Below are 17,053 nucleotides of genomic sequence, written 5' to 3'. Positions count from 1 at the left end.
ACTAGGGGTGTTTTTCTCAGTCAAGGGATTAATATTTATCAATAATTGTGTGAATAGCCTGATCCATTCATTATTTACAATTCTAAAACACAAATTAAATTATTACAACCTTAATGTTTCACGGATCTTTCTGCCTTCATGAGATGTCCCCCCATCCTGTATTTCCTATAATACAACAGAGATGACACACCAGAAATATTTCATTGCAAAGCATTTGAGACAACCTGAAAAGAATGAGAAAGATGCTATAAAAATCAGTTTTTTTAATGCAAATTTGATCAATGCAGTTACACAAAGCGTTTCCTGGTCCTAATTTTCTCTAAACAATATGTTCAGGAGATGATCAAGAGCATATTGCAACAATTTGTTTATCTTTTCAGCTTCACTTGACTTGAAGGTTCCCCTTGTGATACTCAGCTTTTTCTAAAATTGTTGACTATTATCTGACAAAGTTTAGCTTATTTACCAGAGCCGGTTAATGTGTGGATAAAACACTGAATTAAATGCAAAATACCACACATGCCAGTTATCCTAAAAGAGAAAAATGTTGGAAACACTCATCGAGTCGTGGATGTTGTAGAATCGGTATGGGTAGAACTGCAAAATAGCCAAAGGCAGAAACCGCTTGTTGGAGTTATATATAGACCACCAAGCAGCAGTATGGAGGTTCAGGATAGCGTCAAGCAGGAAATTAGGGATGCATGCAGCAAAGGTACAGCAGTTATCATGGGTGACTTTAATTTACATATAGATTGGGCCAACCAAATTGGTAGCAGCACAGAGGAGGATTTCCTGGAATGTAGACGGGATGGTTTTTTGAACCAATATGTAGAAGAACTGGTATCTATTGCTCTACACACTTGCTAAGATTCTACGGCAACATCTACAGAAGCGCCGTAGAAAGCATTCTGTAGAAAGACCAGAAGAAATTGCAGGGAATTGTGGACATAACCCAGACCATCACACAGACCAACCTCCCTTCCATTTACATCTCATGCTGCCTCAGCAAGGCCAGCAGCATAATCAAGGATGAGTCGCACCCCAGCCACTCCTTCTCCCCTCTCCCATTAGGCAAAATGGATAGTAGTGTGAAAATGCACATCTCCAGATTCAGGGACCGTTTCTTCCCAGCTGTTATCAGGCATCCTACCAGAGAGCAGTGCTGAACTACTATTCGCCTCTTTGGTGACCCTCGATTATCTTTGATTGGACTTTGCTGGGTTTACCTTACAGTACACTAAACGTTATTCCATTATCATGTATCTATACACAGTAAATGGCTCGAATGTAATCATGCATTGCCTTTCTGCTGACGGGATCAGCAGTCCAGAACTACTATCCGCCTTATGTGGAGCCCCTCGGACTATCTTCGATCGTATTTTGCTGGCTGAGTTACTCCAGCATGTTATATCTATGTTAGGTGTAAACCAGTTGCAGCATGGGACCCATACACAAATAAAAACATTTCTTCCATCGAACGAGTCCAAAGACAGGCAGCTCGATTTGTTACTAACACCTATGAGAGAGAAGCGAGTGTCACCAAACTTCTGAATTCTCTGGGGTGGAACCCTCTCCAAGACAGACGTGAAGCTCACCGTTTGACCTGTTTTTACAAAATGTTACATGGTCAGCTCGACATAGACTACAAGACCTACACCAAACCCAAACCAATTACGAGCAGACGAGGGCATTCGATCCAATTTGTGATCCCAGCTACAAATTCAGATGTGTACAGCAATTCGTTCTTCCCCCCGCACAATTAAAGCATGGAATAATCTCCACCCAACTATAGTTATCCAACCAGATGCAACTAAATTTAAAGTAGCACTTTCTTCCCAATAACCCTTTCTGGCTTAAGCCCTCCCTCCACCACCTCCAGTTTAAATTCCATTTGGAATATTTTGGAGGACCAAGAAAGCAAGAATCCTCTGCAGCTCCTTCCTCCTCCACGCCAGAGAACCCACGTGTTGCTTTGTTGTGACCGCGCCCCCGTCCGCTGCGTCAAGCGCCACCGTTCTGATTGGTCTATTGTGACGCTACGAAGCGACGCGCCGGACCACGTGTTCTCCCGGCTCTCGACCAATGAGAGACCAGGGCAACTTACCGCTCGCCGGCAGCTTTGAAGTGGAATCCCTCCGCGCCAACGGAGATGGGAATAAAGTTTCATGTCACCCTATTTCACCCAGTGGGGCGGGGAATCTTCAGTGGTGCGGCGTATCCAGTGGTGCGGCTTCTGCTTGCGGTGTCAATCCCAAGGCTGACGATAGGGAGGGGGGGACTATATTTCGTGGCGGAAGTAGATGGCGGAGAGCGCTCTGGAAAGTTCTGGCGCTGGAATCGGCGGCAGTTGGGCAGCGGCGAGGCGAGGCCGGGCGGACCGGACTGGACTGGAGGAGCGGGCGGGCGGGCAGTGAGTAGACAGACCCCGCCGCCGCCACCGCTCCACCATGGTGATGCTGAGGAGCGGCGCGACCATCTGCCTTGACTCCAGCTCCGAGTTCATGGCCCTGCCCGACACTAACAGCCAGCATCTCGCCAAGCGAGAGCACAGCTCTTCGGTAAGCGAGCGGCCGGCCGGCGGTAGAGAGCAAATTTGGTAGAGAGGGGAGAGAGAGAGAGAGTATCTCCCCACCCCCCCCCCCCAAACCCCCCCCCCCCAACCAGCCCCCCCCCAAAAACCAGCTACCCCCCCCCCCCCCCCCCCCCCCCCCACCGCCTTCGGGGGACCGGGGCAGGATGGTTTGGGTGAGACCGCAGCCTCCCTGCCTGGCAGTCAGGAGCCGGGGATGTGGTGCGGTGGAAGGGGCTGTTGACTGTCACCCGGGCATCGGCCGTGTCTATACCCCCCCGCGGTTTCGGGTCCACCGGCTGTCGATTGAAAGTTGTCGCCGACCGTTTCTCCCCCTGAAGCTGCCCCGACCCCCACCCTCCTGTCGTTGATTTGAGCCTCGCTGGGCGGGAAAGGGAAGGGGGTGGTGCTGTCGCCGAGCCGAGTCGCGCCTTTTCGGGGAGGGGGTGTGTCCGCAGCCGCTGAGTTTTCCGCCCTTCCCTGCCGCCCTGCCTTCACCGTGGGACGAAACCCATGTTTTTCCATGACCCTCCCTCCCCTCTAATGCTCCGGGCGCTGCCCGCGGCCCCGTAATTGACCTGTCGCATGGCTGTAGAGTGTGCCAAGTGTCTCACAATTCGGAGCTCGTTACTTTCGCTCTTCCGTTATCCCCACCATCTCTTCCCTTTCCTCCGCCCTTCTCTTCATGCGTCGAGTTGGATAATTAATGTGGCTGATGCGAACTTTTGCAGCCGGCCATGTAAGAAGCCGTGTCCCAGCATTCGTAGCTGCAGTGAAAGTCCTCTATCCCGAGTGCAGAACTTCCAAAATTTATGCCATTGCCTCTATAACAGACTGGTAGACTTTCCAATCATGGGAGAGAGCAGTTCACGCCCTTTATCTATTTAGTACTCTGTCGCATTAAAAAAAAAATTGTAAAAGATGTGGCTGATCTCCGCAAAAGAGATGCTAGGCGGGTGATCCGATCGATTTGTTTACATTTTTGAAAATATGGAAACTTCCATCTGCCACTTGGGGACGGGGTCAAGAATCCCGGATCATAGAAAATAATGTGTAGGAAGGACTGCAAATACTGGTTCACACAGAATGCTGGAGTAACTCAGCGGGTTAGGCGGCATCTCTGGGCATAGAAAAAAATAATGGGGATTGGACAATCTGCCATATACTGGATTCATGATCGATTGCCAAAATCTTGCACCCCATTCTTGTGTTCTCCCATGGCCATTCGGCCCTTCGAGCCAGCACCGTCATTCATTGTGATCATGGCTGATCGTCCCCGATCAATAACCCGTGCCTGCCTTCTCCCCATAACCCTTGACTCCACTAGCCCCTAGAGCTCTATCTAACTCTCTCTTAAATCCATCCAGTGATTTGGTCTCCACTGACCTCTGTGGCAGGGAATTCCATAAATTCACAATTCTCTGGGTGAAAAAGCTTTTTCTCACCTGTTTTAAATGACCTCCCTTTATTCTAAGACTGTGGCCCCTGGTTCTGGACTCGCCCCACATTGGGAACATTTTTCCTGCATCTAGCTTATCCAGTCCTTTTATAATTTTATATGTTTCTGTAAGAACCCCCTCATCCTTCTAAACTCCAGTGAATACAAGCCTAGTCTTTTCAATCTTTCCTCATATGACAGTCCCGCCATCCCAGGGATCAATCTCGCGAACCTACGCTGCACTGCCTCAATCACAAGGATGTCCTTCCTCAAATTAAGAGACCAAAACTGTACACAATACTCCAGATGTGGTCTCACCAGAGCCCTATACAACTGCAGAAGAATCTCTTTACTCCTATACTGAATGCCTCTTGTTATGAAGGCCAACATTCCATTAGCTTTCTTCACTGCCTGTAAGACAACTTTCAGTGACCGGTGCACAAGGACGCCCAGGTCTCGCTGCACCTCCTCCTTACCTAACCTAACCCCATTGAGATAATAATCTGCCCCCTTGTTTTTGCCGCCAACGTGGATAACCTCACATTTATCTATATTATACTGCATCTGCCCATCTGCCCACTCAACCTGTCCAGGTCACCCTGCAACCTCCTAACATCCTCTTCACAGTTCACACTGTCACCCAGCTTTGTGTCATCCGCAAACTTGCTAGAGTTGCTCCTAATTCCCTCTTCCAAATCATTAATATATATGGTAAACAGTTGCGGCCCCAACACCGAGCCTTGCGACACTCCACTCACCACTGCCTGCCATTCTGAAAAGGACCTGTTCACTCCTACTCTTTGCTTCCAGTCTGCCAACCAATTTTCTATCCATGTCAACACCCTACCCCCAATACCATATGCTCTAATTTTAGTCACCAGTCTCCCGTGCAGGACCTTATCAAAGGCTTTCTGAAAGTCTAGATACACTACATCGACTGGCACTCCTTCATCCATTTTACTTGTCACATCCTCAAAAAATTCCAGAAGATTAGTCAAGCATGATTTCCTTTTCATAAATTCATGTTTACTTGGACTAATCATTTTACTGCTATCCAAATGCCCCATTGACTGTCTGCTCTGATAGGAATTACCATAGGTTCACCACACTGGGTGAAGAAAATGTTCCTTATCTTAGTGCTAACTTGTCTACTGTGTATCCATGGATTGTGACTGGTCCTATTTGTTTCCTTGCCACTGTGAACGTTACTGCATTGCTTCCATGTGCCACCTCATTCTTCTGAGTCCTGGAAGTTATAAGCTCGAAGACAGACACAAAATGCTGGAGTAACTCAGCTTCTCTGGAGGGAAGGGATAGGTGACGGATGTTTCGGATCGAGAACCTTCTTCAGACCAATCATTCCAATTTCAATTTGTACATCTGTCCTGCCCACCCAGGAATTGGGAGTGGTGAGATTTTGTTTTCCTCTGCAGTAATGACATCCTCCATCTGATAAGGAAACAAAAATGTTACACATTATTCGGACTGTGGTCTTGCATCAATAAATTGTAGTAATATATCCCTGTTCCTGTACTCGGTTATTGTGACAAAAATGCCATTTGCCACAATCACTTGCATGCTTCAATCGAATATTCTTGCTATTGAGGGAGTGCAGCGTAGGTTTACAAGGTTAATTCCCGGGATGGCGGGACTGTCATATGCTGAGGGAATGGAGAAGCTGGGCTTTTACACTCTGGAGTTTAGAAGGATGAGGGGGGTTCTCATTGAAACATATAAGATTGTTAAGGGTTTGGACACGCTAGAGGCAGGAAACATGTTCCCGATGTTGGGGAAGTCCAGAACCAGGGGCCACAGTTTAAAAATAAGGAGTAAGTCATTTAGAACGGAGATGAGGAAACACTTTTTCTCACAGAGAGTGGCGAGTCTGTGGAATTTTCTGCCTCGGAGGGCGGTGGAGGCGGGTTCTCTGGAATCTTTCAAGAGAGCTAAATAGGGCTCTTCAAAATAGTGGCGTCAGGGGATATGGGGAGAAGGCAGGAACGGGGCGCTGATTGGGGTTGATCAGCCATGATCATATTGAATGGCGGTGCTGGCTCGAAGGGCCGAATGGCCTACTCCTGCACCCATTGTCTATTGAATAGCGAGTGCACGAGGGCTAATGACTCTTGCTGCACCTCTCCTTATGATACTATATACATATAAATACTTTGTTCAAAGCATTTAAACTTGTGGTGCATTAATAGTCACTATTAAACTTGTGATGCGTTAATAGTCACTGCCTGCCACTCAAAACAGGATCTGTTTATTCATTTTGTCTTTTTTTTTTATCAATCAGTGTTCCTGGACATTATATTAACCATTATTTCCCAAGCCATATGTTTTAATGTTGCATCATAATCTCGCATGAGGGTTGTGAGAAAGTGATTGGCAAAATAACCAAAAGTGAAATGAGGAAAATCGTGCAGTGGAATGTTCTGCCAAGATAATTAGTGGTTTCAGTTGTAAATTCAAAAGGAAGCTGGATAAATTGCAACAATATACAAAACTGTGGGGCGAGAAACCAGTGTTTCCACTTTGAAGTAAATTACCCGAAATTCGGGAAATTCTGGTTGTCTTCAGATAATTGTAGGGAAATGGATTAATTTCGGGAAATTTGCGCATCCGGCCCACGAAGAGGTGTAAAGGTAATACACACAGCACTGCTGGTTTGGCGCTCAAAGGTTTAAACAGATCGCTGTCAATTTATGCGTGGGAATTTAAACAAAGAGTTGTCGGCTGCAGCGCTATGGGTTCTAAACATAGCGCTACGGGCTGCAGTGCCATGGGCTTTAAACAGCGCTATGGATCCCAGACTGTTCGGGAAAATTCTCATATAACAATCTTTGGAATTATCTTTCTCAGTGGAAGTTGAGCCTTTGATTATTTTTCAGGCAGTGGTAGAATTCTGGATAAGCCTAGTGGTGAAAAGTTACCAGTGGGATTGCAGTTACATTGGGATTGGCTTGATCTTACAGAACGGTGGGTGGGCTCATGGGGCCGAGAGGGCGAGAGAGGGAGGAAGTGAAAAGAGGAAGGGAAGAAGGGAGAGGGAGGGACGAAGAGAGGGAGGGGTAGAACAGAGACTGAGACACATAAGAGCAGGTTGAAAAAATGAAAACAACGAAAGCTGTTGGAGGCAATGAAAGCTGCCTTGCATAACACTGTACAAGCGAGTAACGGAAGCAGGCAGATACGGTGTAATTACATAGATCTTTTTGTGTTAATGTGTGCCAGTGAAAAAAACCCAATAACAAATAGCACGTAACTTGGGATTTTATTTAAGGAATTTGGGAATTTATTTAAGGATTTATTTATTTTTAATGTGTGGAAGCACTGAGAGAAACCAACTGAACTCTTGCAGCGCCTATATTGATTTGATGGGCCAAATAGGTTGATCATAAATTGGCCTTCCGCCCAACCTGTCCATGCTGCATTTGGTTGCATTGGGCCCCATGTACCCCATAACATTTCTTATCCATGTACCTGTCCATCTGTCTTTCAAATTATATTGTACCTGCCTCAACTACTTTGGCAGCTTGGTTTATATATCTACCACCCTCATGAAATTCACGAGGCACGATTCCCCATGCTTGAAACCATACTGACAATACCCAATCAACCTCTGTCTTTCCAAATGCATGTAAATCTTACCCTGCAGAATTATGTTCAGTAACTTTCCCACCACAGATGTTGGTTATTGGTCTATCGTTCTGCATTTTTTCTTTGCAGCCCAATTCAAATAGAGACATGACGTTAGGCATCATCCAGTCTTCTGGCATCTCACCCACGTCTAATGGGGTGGGAGATTGCAACCTTCACGTGGTCCGCCCTGTTTCGACGAATGCAATCAACCTGGCATGCACAATCAAACAAGATCAAATAGAACAAGTTGTCCTACAACTTTAGGCTGTGCACGCCATACGCACGAAGAAGAAGACCACATCTAATGATTAATGTATCACAGCAGTACTCCTGCAATTACTTCTAGGTTACAACGGTGTCCATGGATATATCTGATCAGGCCTGGGAGATAAATCTAGCTTAATTCAGCACTTTCGAACCACTGTAATATGGATTTTCATTATGACACCGTTATTAACTTTTCTAACTTCACTGTTCTTGAAACAGACATTGAATCCCTTACAAATGGTAAGGGTTCAAATGTCTTTTCGAGTCTCCCATTCCAAGCATGAATGTCGTATCCTTTTTTGGGAAATCTTGCTTTATTCTCAATGTGACTGCTGGAAGGCAGCACTTAGACTGTCAATGTTTTGTTTTTTAAAGGGGGGGGGGGATTCATCTTGCTGAATGTTTATAGCTTTCTGCCTGGTGTTTCCAATTCAATTATTATTTCTTTCCTGAATACTATGACATCTCGAGATTCATTGTATGTTGTCTTCTTTCCAGATCAGTTTAAACATTTGTGCTAGTAGTGCTATTTTGACATATTTCTTTACTTGTGTCAAAATATTTAAAAAACAGATAATTTACAATGCACTGTTACTCTTTGCACAGAGATACCTATTCAGGAAAGTGAAGGAAAGCAGCAATGGTGATCTGCTTCCTGCTTTGAAGAGGAAGATTCAGTTGCACTTAACTGACACTTCCTTGGATTCAAGTTACAATGAGAAGAGCATGGAAGAATCATGTGACCATGGGGTAGAAGTACAGCCATTTACCAGGTAAAGAACTGAACTTTTTTTTTTTCACATTTATTTTTATTTTATAAGCCAAAAATAACATAATACATTTCCTGTACCAATTCTTGTTTTTAACTTTAAAAAGAAGGAAAGTAGAGAGAGTTAGATAGGATAGTAAGTGCGTGAAAGAGTGATCAAGAGAGCAGTAGAAACGTAAAACACGAAAAAGAGTTAAAAAGAAAATCAAAGAAAGAGAAAAAAAGAAAACAGAAGATATAAGAAAGTAAAATAAGATAAAAGGGATATACCTACTTGGTATCTTTACACACCCCTCACCAGGTCCTGAAACCATTTATTTTCAAAGTTATGTTGCACCCTATACTTGTAATGTCGATAAATGGAGACCAAATCTTTTGGAAATGGTCTAGAACTGAACCTATTTAGTGAGCAATCTCTATTCTTGCAGGTCACCCTCTGAAATGTATGCTTCACATTTCTTCTTGTATACTCTGGTACTTGCTTAAAACAATATATGCACCCCAGAAATGTGGACATTTGTGGGATCAGTGCAAAAAGTAGTTATCCATAATAAATGGAGAGACAGACAGACATCACTCCAATGGCCGGTACCTGATACAACTCTTGCCCTTCCTGCTGTGCTGGAATACTGACCAGTGTGGAATTATTATTCTCTCACTTGCTACGAGTTGCCATGCCAAGTATCTCGTGCATATATAGCAATGCATTGCATCATGACTTGGGGTGAAGAGGCTGCTTGTGAAAGGCTGGTGTTAAAGGGGGCCAAGGCAAGTGGTACAGTTGCTCAAGACTGAGGTTGTATGCCTGAAGGCTGGATCTTTGTCTTCAGAGTGGGCCATTATCGGAACACCCACTCAATGTGTTACAAGACTGCCCTGGCCCTCGCATTACCACTCTTAGATGTGATGGAAACTACCATTTTCCCCTTCTCCTTGTTTGGCTCTGCTGCTGTCTTGGGATTTCTAGAGTTATATAAGCTGAAGAACCAGAATGCTGCCTTGATCCTCAATTCTCAGTGACTGGCTGCACCGCTTGTCTTGGCCTGTTCAACACCAGCCCTTAGGCCTACTTCTCTACTTCAGAAATTTAGGCAGAATCGGCAGGTTGACAAATACTCTCTCGGACTTCTGCAGATGCACAGGAGAAAGCCTAATGCCTGTTTGCATTCAGTAATGTCCAAGACCAAAGAAGGTTGCAGAAAGTGGTGGGCATGGGTATTGATCTCCCCATCTTTGAAGGGATCTACAGGAAGCTCTGCCTTGGGAAGGCAGTTACAATTATCAAAGCTGCATACCACCCTGGCCATGCTCTTATCTCACTGCTACTATCGGGAAGAAGGCTTAGGAGCCTGCGAATCATTGACTCTTGGTGCAATAAATAATTTCTTCCTATCAACCATCAGGCTTTTGACCTGCACTGCACAGTCCTAACCACAGCCTTATCTCAGCAATCTGACACAGATCTGACATCTGATAAGAATGCATTTCGTTGTCTCTAACACTGACAATGCCAATTAAATTGAATCATCAATCTACTATGGACCTTGATAGATTGTGCTATCATGGTCTGGTTACCTAATAGTGCTAATATTTTATTGTTTATTGTACATTTGTCGTATTATGTTAATGCATTTGTATAGCTGCAAAGTTTCTTGTTTCTTAAATGTATCAATGTTTCTTCCTGGAGCATATGACAATCAAACATTCTTGACTCGACTAACCACACTGAGCTCTAGAACTATTCATTGCTGGGTTTGCACCAGGTTTCTGATCGAGCATTGTGTAGCCTGTGAGATGCTTTAAACAACCAAAAAATTATGCGTGATTGTTCAGTTGGAAAAATTCAGAACATTGAAATGATTGGGACTCTAGGCTTGGTACCAGTGTGTTTCAAATAGGATTGTCTACATTGAATGCTCTTTCTGCCACTAGAGCGCACCATTGCATTTTTGTAAATGGGTATTGGTGCAATTTACTTTTCAACAAACTATAGATTCAATAGCAGTTACAAGAGATTGAAGGCTGGCAAAGAGAAGATAAGGAACTATTGACCTTTTGACTGAACCAGAATGGATAAACCAGTTAATGTGATGTATTTCGATTTTTACAAGCCTATTGATAGGCTGTCATGTGGGAAGACATGTTTGGAGAATGTGAAATTGGGAGCAATCGAAACGTACAGCACAGCAACGGGCCTTTTGGTACAACTCGTTCATTCCGACCATGGTGCCCCGTCTAAGCTAGATCTAAACCTTTCTGATCCAACTGTCCAAATGTCTTTTAAATGTTGTGATTGTATCTATTTCAGCCAATTCCTCTGGCAGCTCGTTCCTTATAGACACCACCTGTGTGATAAAGTTGGCCCTCTGATTCCTATTAGATGTTTTTCCCCATTTTAAATCTATGCACTCAAATTCTTAATTCCCCTATCCTGGGGGGAAGAAAATGGTGCATTATCCATATCTATTCTACTAATGCTTTCCTATAGCGAGGTGACTAGAACTGATGATAATACTGCAAGTACAGTCTTGTGCAACTGTAACATAATGTACCACCTTGCATACATAATTCCCTGACTGAGGTCAACATGCCAAAAGCTGCCTTCATTACCATATGCATCTGGCACCACATTTAGGGAACTGTGTCCTTGTACTCCTAGATTTCTCCATTCTACAACACTCCTCGGGATCCTACTGTTCACTGTGAAGGCCTTGCCCAAGTTTGACTTTCAAAAATACAATATTTCACACTTATCTGAATGGCAGAGCTGAGGCCCTGTACAAGAAGGGTCAAAGCCAGCTGTACTTTTTGAGACGGTACCGCTCCTTCAACGTCTGCAGTAAGATCGGGAAGGAAGGCACCGCCTTGTGGGCGGAGTTGGATTTATGGGAGATTGGCTTGGCGGGGAGGATGCTCCTCAATGTGGAATACCTTTAGCAACAGACTTGTTCCACCAAGATGCAGGACAGAACGCCACAGGAGATCCTTCTTCCCTGTGGCTATCAAACTACAACTCTTCTCCTTCTGTCGTGGGGTAGACTGAGACTGACTCCCTTCACCCCACCCCCCACCCCCTCCCACATTCTTTGCACAACCCCGTTCCTTTCCACTTGTCACTTTAGTTTCATGTATTTAGTGCTTTTATGATTGTTGGCAAATCAATTTCCACCCTGGGATAAATAAAGTTCTATCATATGGTCTGGAAACTCCATTCGCCATTCTTCAGCCCATTTGTCCAGCTGATCAACATCCTGCTGTAATTCATGATAACCATCTTCACTGTCTATTCTACCACATATTTTAGTGTCATCTGCAAACTTGCTAATCATGCCTTAAACATTCTCATCCAAATTGTTGATATAATATACTGGCATGCATTGGAAATTGGTTAACAGGGTTTAAAGCAATGAGTAGAAATGAACATGTCTTCATCGGGTTGTTACGATCAGCCATGATCACAGTGAACGGCGGTGCTGGCTCGAAGGGCCGAATGGTCGTCTCCTGCACCTATTTTCTATGTTTATGTTTACTATGTCACTCCCGTAGTGGAGTACCACAAGGATCGCTACTTGGACACCATCTATTTGCAATTTGTCTCAATGATTTGGGTGTCCCAAATATATTTCATTGTTTGCCGATGATGTAAACCTAATGGGATTGAAATTAGGATAAAATAATAGACATTAAAAGCGAGTGGGTGAGGTAGAATATATTGTAGAAATTAGGTCATCCTCAAAACATGGGCAGAATATTTTTGGTGAGAGGTTGGAAAATACTGATGTTGAAAGGGAATGTGCTTTCGTACACATCACTGAAATTCTGCATGCAGGTGTAGGAATAAATTAGAAAGTTAAATGGCATGTACTCTTCATTGAAAGGATTTGAGTACAGAAATAAAGATGTCTTACTGCAATTATATAGGACTGTGGAGAGACCTCAATAGCTTTGGGCATCTTCCCTCAAAACAAAAAGGATATGCTTCTTGTGGGAAATTAGAGTTGAGGTAGAGGGTCATTCATGATCTTCTTGAATAGGAAACGGGGCTCAAATAACTAGATTGCTTGCTTCAAATTATCTATTTCTTTTCTTTTATTGGTCTCTATTTTATCACTCTTAAGATTCCAGCATCTGCAGCTCCATGTGTCTCCCTAATGTTTTTTTTTTAAATTCTGCTGGCTATTGTTGATTGTGGTTGACCATTCAACTGTGAGACCAATTTCCCAACTGGGATGAATGAAGTTCTATTGTATCGTATTTGCTTGATTTGGAGGGACTGAATTTGTCAACTCACTTCATCCCTGGACTGTACAAATATGGGAATCACGGGTGATTCCAAGTGGTGAGCTGGGCTAGACATCATCTGGTCCTTTGTCTTGCCCCTTCTGAAATACGTTCTCTTACGTGTTTGAGTGCTTACAAGCTCTCTTTTTTTGCAGGCAATCAGTAAGACTAAAAACAAAAAGGAGCGATAAAGGTAAGTTCCCAATTTTGTCCATAATAGGTCCCATTCTTCCATTTTCTAACTTTTTATTTATAAGCCTATTCTCTAATTCTATAATTCCCATTTTGTTAGTTGCTGGTCTTTTTTACATGCATTCCTTGCCATTTTTAATTTTAGCCTGTCTTCCAAGTCTACACAACCCTATATCTATATCATAGAGTGTTACTGTTTTTCTCATCCTCCGTCCATGGTTTTACGAGAATTTCCCTTGAGAAAATGTTTTGATGCTTTTTTTGCTTATCTCTTTCATGAAATTAGAAAAGTCAATTTTCATACCGCTGGGATGCAAAACTCGTAACAAGGGCAGAGCCCCCCTTGCCCTCGCCTTCTACTCTACCAGCCGTCACATAGAACAAATAATCCTCCAACGTTTTCGGCACCTCCAACGGGATCCCACCACTGGCCACATCTTCCCATCTCCTCCGCTGTCTGCTTTCCGCAGAGACTGCTCCCTCCGTAACTCCCTGGTCAATTCGTCCCTTCCCACCCAAACCACCCCTTCTCCTGGCACTTTCCCTTGCAACTGCAGGGAATGCTACACTTGTCACTTTACCTTTTTCCCCCCCCCCCCCCCCCGACTCCATTCAAGGACCCAAACATTCACCTGCACCTCCTCCAACCTCAACTATTGCATCTGCTGCTCTGGATGCCAGCTGCTTTACATCGGTGAGACCAAGCGTAGGCTTGGTGATCGCTTCGCCCAACACCTCCGCTCGGTTCACAATAACCAACCTGATCTCCCGGTGGCTCAGCACTTCAACTCCCCCTCCTATTCCGAATCCGACTTTTCTGTCCTAGGCCTCCTCCGTGACTGTTTTTCAGTTACCCTTCTGCTGACTTTGTTGGTGCATTGTTATGCTTGTGCTTTGCACCAAAGGTGATCCTGTAAATCGAGTATAGATTAAATGTGTTGAGTTTGACTATAACGTAATGGTCATGCATTGTATTCTTTCCAATAACCATGGCTCCCATCACACGACCAGTCAAGTGTAACAGGTCTGAAATGGAAGTAGATGGTGTGCAAGAGGAAGGGGGCACTGATACGGAAGTGCGACGCAGTTGTCGGCTCCGAAGAAATCGCTACAAAAACCAATCTGTGCTCTTTGATAAACTGATCACAAAGTAAGAGCAAATAATTTTTCTTTTGCTTAATTTGTAACCATTAACAATTCATTACCAGAAACTTTGTTTTCCTCTTCTTTCCAAACATTTGATGACCAGCACTGCTGAAGCAGTTTTGCAGAAAATGGATGACATGAAGAAGCTGCGACGTCAAAGAATGAGAAAATTGGAGAATTTGCGAGTACTCAATGATACAGAAGAAGTGGTATGTTAATACCTTGTGCAATGCATAATTTCAGTCCTGTGAGGCACTGAGGCAAAGCTTTACTGCTGATGAGCTTTAAATGGTGTGCTGTCCATCTTCTGAGTACAGGTTCACGCAGAACTGTGTTGGAGAATGGCCGGGGTGTCATCCCAGTGCTCTGGCAATAATTATCCTGTGAACTACATCATAAATCAGATCATTTGGTCACATTGCTGTTTTTCAGAGCTTGCTATGCACAAATTAGTTGCATCATTACCTACAATGGGACCTACAACTCGGAGGCATTTCATTGGCTCAAAAATACTTTGGACAGTTCTAAAAGTGTTGTGAAAAGTACTAGAGAAATGCATGTTTTTCTTTTACATTGACTATTATCAAAACAGCTGTTCTCACCAAGATAAAACACTTGAGGTTATCAAATGGGGTAAAGCTCTTTTGTATGGAGAGGTGGTGCGGTATTGATGCTGTCCTTTTCCATTCCTAAAGGAAAATCTAGACGTGTTTTCGTGTGTGAAAAAGAAAAGAACAACGCAAACAATAGATGAAGAAACTACTGAGGATCATGAAGATGCGAGCGGTGGTAAGGAACTCTAGTTTAATTATGCATAAACAATTTCATGTTTGCAGGTTGCGTAATATCTTTGTGTTTAGAACTTAATGCTGTTCACTATTTGTAGTCTAACTCGTGTTTTGCAGTTGAGCATGCTCTTTGTATTCCATATATTTTGTGCCCCAACTTGTGATGTCCCTTTCCCCATCGCCACTTTGTTTATTGAGCTACACTGCTTCTTGTTTAAGCAATGCATTTCTTTAAAAAATAAGAAAATAAAAATATTTAATCCTTATTTTACAATCTGCTACATGCTGCTTCCTCTTTCCCAGTTCTACCACAATTTTAAGTATGTGCTCCCTTAATTCATCATTAAATTTAATCTCCCAGCTGCTGGCAATTATTCCTTGTGTTGCCTGAATACGAAGATTTGGAATTTTCATTCAAGTCTGGCTGCCTTTGTTTTTCTTTGGTGACACTTGTTAACCAAATCTTCAGTCACCTGCCTGGTTGTGTGCTCTTTCTTGGCTTGTTTAAACTTTGTTTATCTCTTTTGAACTGTCTTCCATGAGTATTCCATGGCATTAAATGCACAATGCAAATAGAAGTTTGTGAAAGTATTAGCAAATTCCTGCTTTAAAAAAAAAAAAGTTACTTCTCAATCTTTAACCATAGATTTAACTGAAGAGGAAGCTGAAGATAGAGAAGATGAGGATGGTGAGGAGGACACTACCAAGCGTTACTATTTGCGCCAAAGGAAAGCTGTTGTGAAATGCCAAACTCCAGGTATATCTGCTCTCCATCTGATGTGATCCAATACATGTCTCTTTTTTAAGCTTAACTTTTTTTTTTCTTCTATCCCTTGGGAATGTATTCACACTTTCAATAAGCGGTTTTGTATTGGCTTCCTCCTTTCTGGTCTTTATTTCATTTGGAAAGCAGTGACAGGATCGGTCAAAGTCAGCATGGATTTGTGATGGGGAAATCATGCTTGACTAATCTGGATTTTTCTTGAGGATGTGACAATAGGTGCAGGGGTAGGCCATTCGGCCCTTCGAGCCAGCGCTGCCATTCAATGTGATCATGGCTGATCATCCCCAATCAGTACCCCGTTCCTGCCTTATCCCCTGACTCCGCTATTTCTAAGAGCCCTATCTAGCTCTCTCTTGAAAGCATCCAGAGAACCTGCCTCCACTGCCCTCTGAGGCAGCAAATTCCACAGACTCACCACTCTTTGTGAGAAAGTGTTTCTTCGTCTCCATTCTAAATGGCTTGCTCCTTATTCTTAACAAGTAGAATGGATAAGGGAGAGCCAGTGGATGTGGTGTATCTGGGCTTAAAAAAAACCTTTGACAAGGTCCCACATGAGATTAGTGTGCAAAAATAGAGCATATGGTATTGGGGGTAGTGTATTGACATGGATAGAGAACTGGTTGTCAGACGGGAAGCAAAGAGAAGGAATTAATTGGTCCTTTTCAGAATGGAGGCAGTGACTAATGAGGTGTCGCAAGGCTCAGTGCTGGGACCCCAAATATTTACAATATAACGATTTAGACAAAGGAATTAAATGTAAAATCTCCAAGTTTGAGGGTGACATAAAGCTGGGTGGTAGTGTGATCTGCGAAGAGGGTGCTATAAGAGTGCATGGAGGCAGACGCATGGATAGGTTGGGTGAGTGGGCAGACGCATGGATAGGTTGGGTGAGTAGGCAGATGCAGTATCATGTGGATAAATGTGAGGTGGTCACTTTGGCGACAAGAACAAGAAGGCAGATTATTATTTGAATGGTGTCAAATTAGTAAAGGGGGAGGTGCAATGAGACCTGGGTGTCCTTGTACATCAGTCACTGATAGTAAGCCTTCAGGTACAGTAGGCAATGGAGAAAGCAAATGGCATATTGGCCTTCATAGCGAGAGGATTTGAGTATGGGAGCAAGGAGGTCCTGGTGGGACCATACCAGAAGTATTGTGTGCAGTTTTTGTCTCCTAAA

The 17,053-nt window shown here is 43.7% G+C and overlaps 1 protein-coding gene across 1 annotated transcript in view; it reads left to right on the top strand.

Moving 5' to 3' along the window:
• The first annotated feature begins 2,343 nt into the window (after nt 1-2,343).
• Nucleotides 2,344-17,053, top strand: part of LOC129696648 (ATPase family AAA domain-containing protein 2-like) — a 51,943-nt gene continuing 37,233 nt past the window's right edge. The window contains 7 exon segments of the mRNA XM_055634736.1: nt 2,344-2,558; nt 8,523-8,689; nt 13,122-13,159; nt 14,170-14,308; nt 14,408-14,513; nt 15,000-15,093; nt 15,739-15,849. Coding sequence (XP_055490711.1) covers nt 2,448-2,558; nt 8,523-8,689; nt 13,122-13,159; nt 14,170-14,308; nt 14,408-14,513; nt 15,000-15,093; nt 15,739-15,849 — 766 coding nt within the window. The 5' untranslated portion in view covers nt 2,344-2,447.

Source organism: Leucoraja erinacea, chromosome 4 (genome assembly GCF_028641065.1).
Source record: "Leucoraja erinacea ecotype New England chromosome 4, Leri_hhj_1, whole genome shotgun sequence".
Lineage (NCBI taxonomy): Eukaryota > Metazoa > Chordata > Chondrichthyes > Rajiformes > Rajidae > Leucoraja > Leucoraja erinaceus.
Note: the sequence above shows the minus strand (reverse complement) of the source record. Positions and strands in the feature narration are given on the sequence as shown.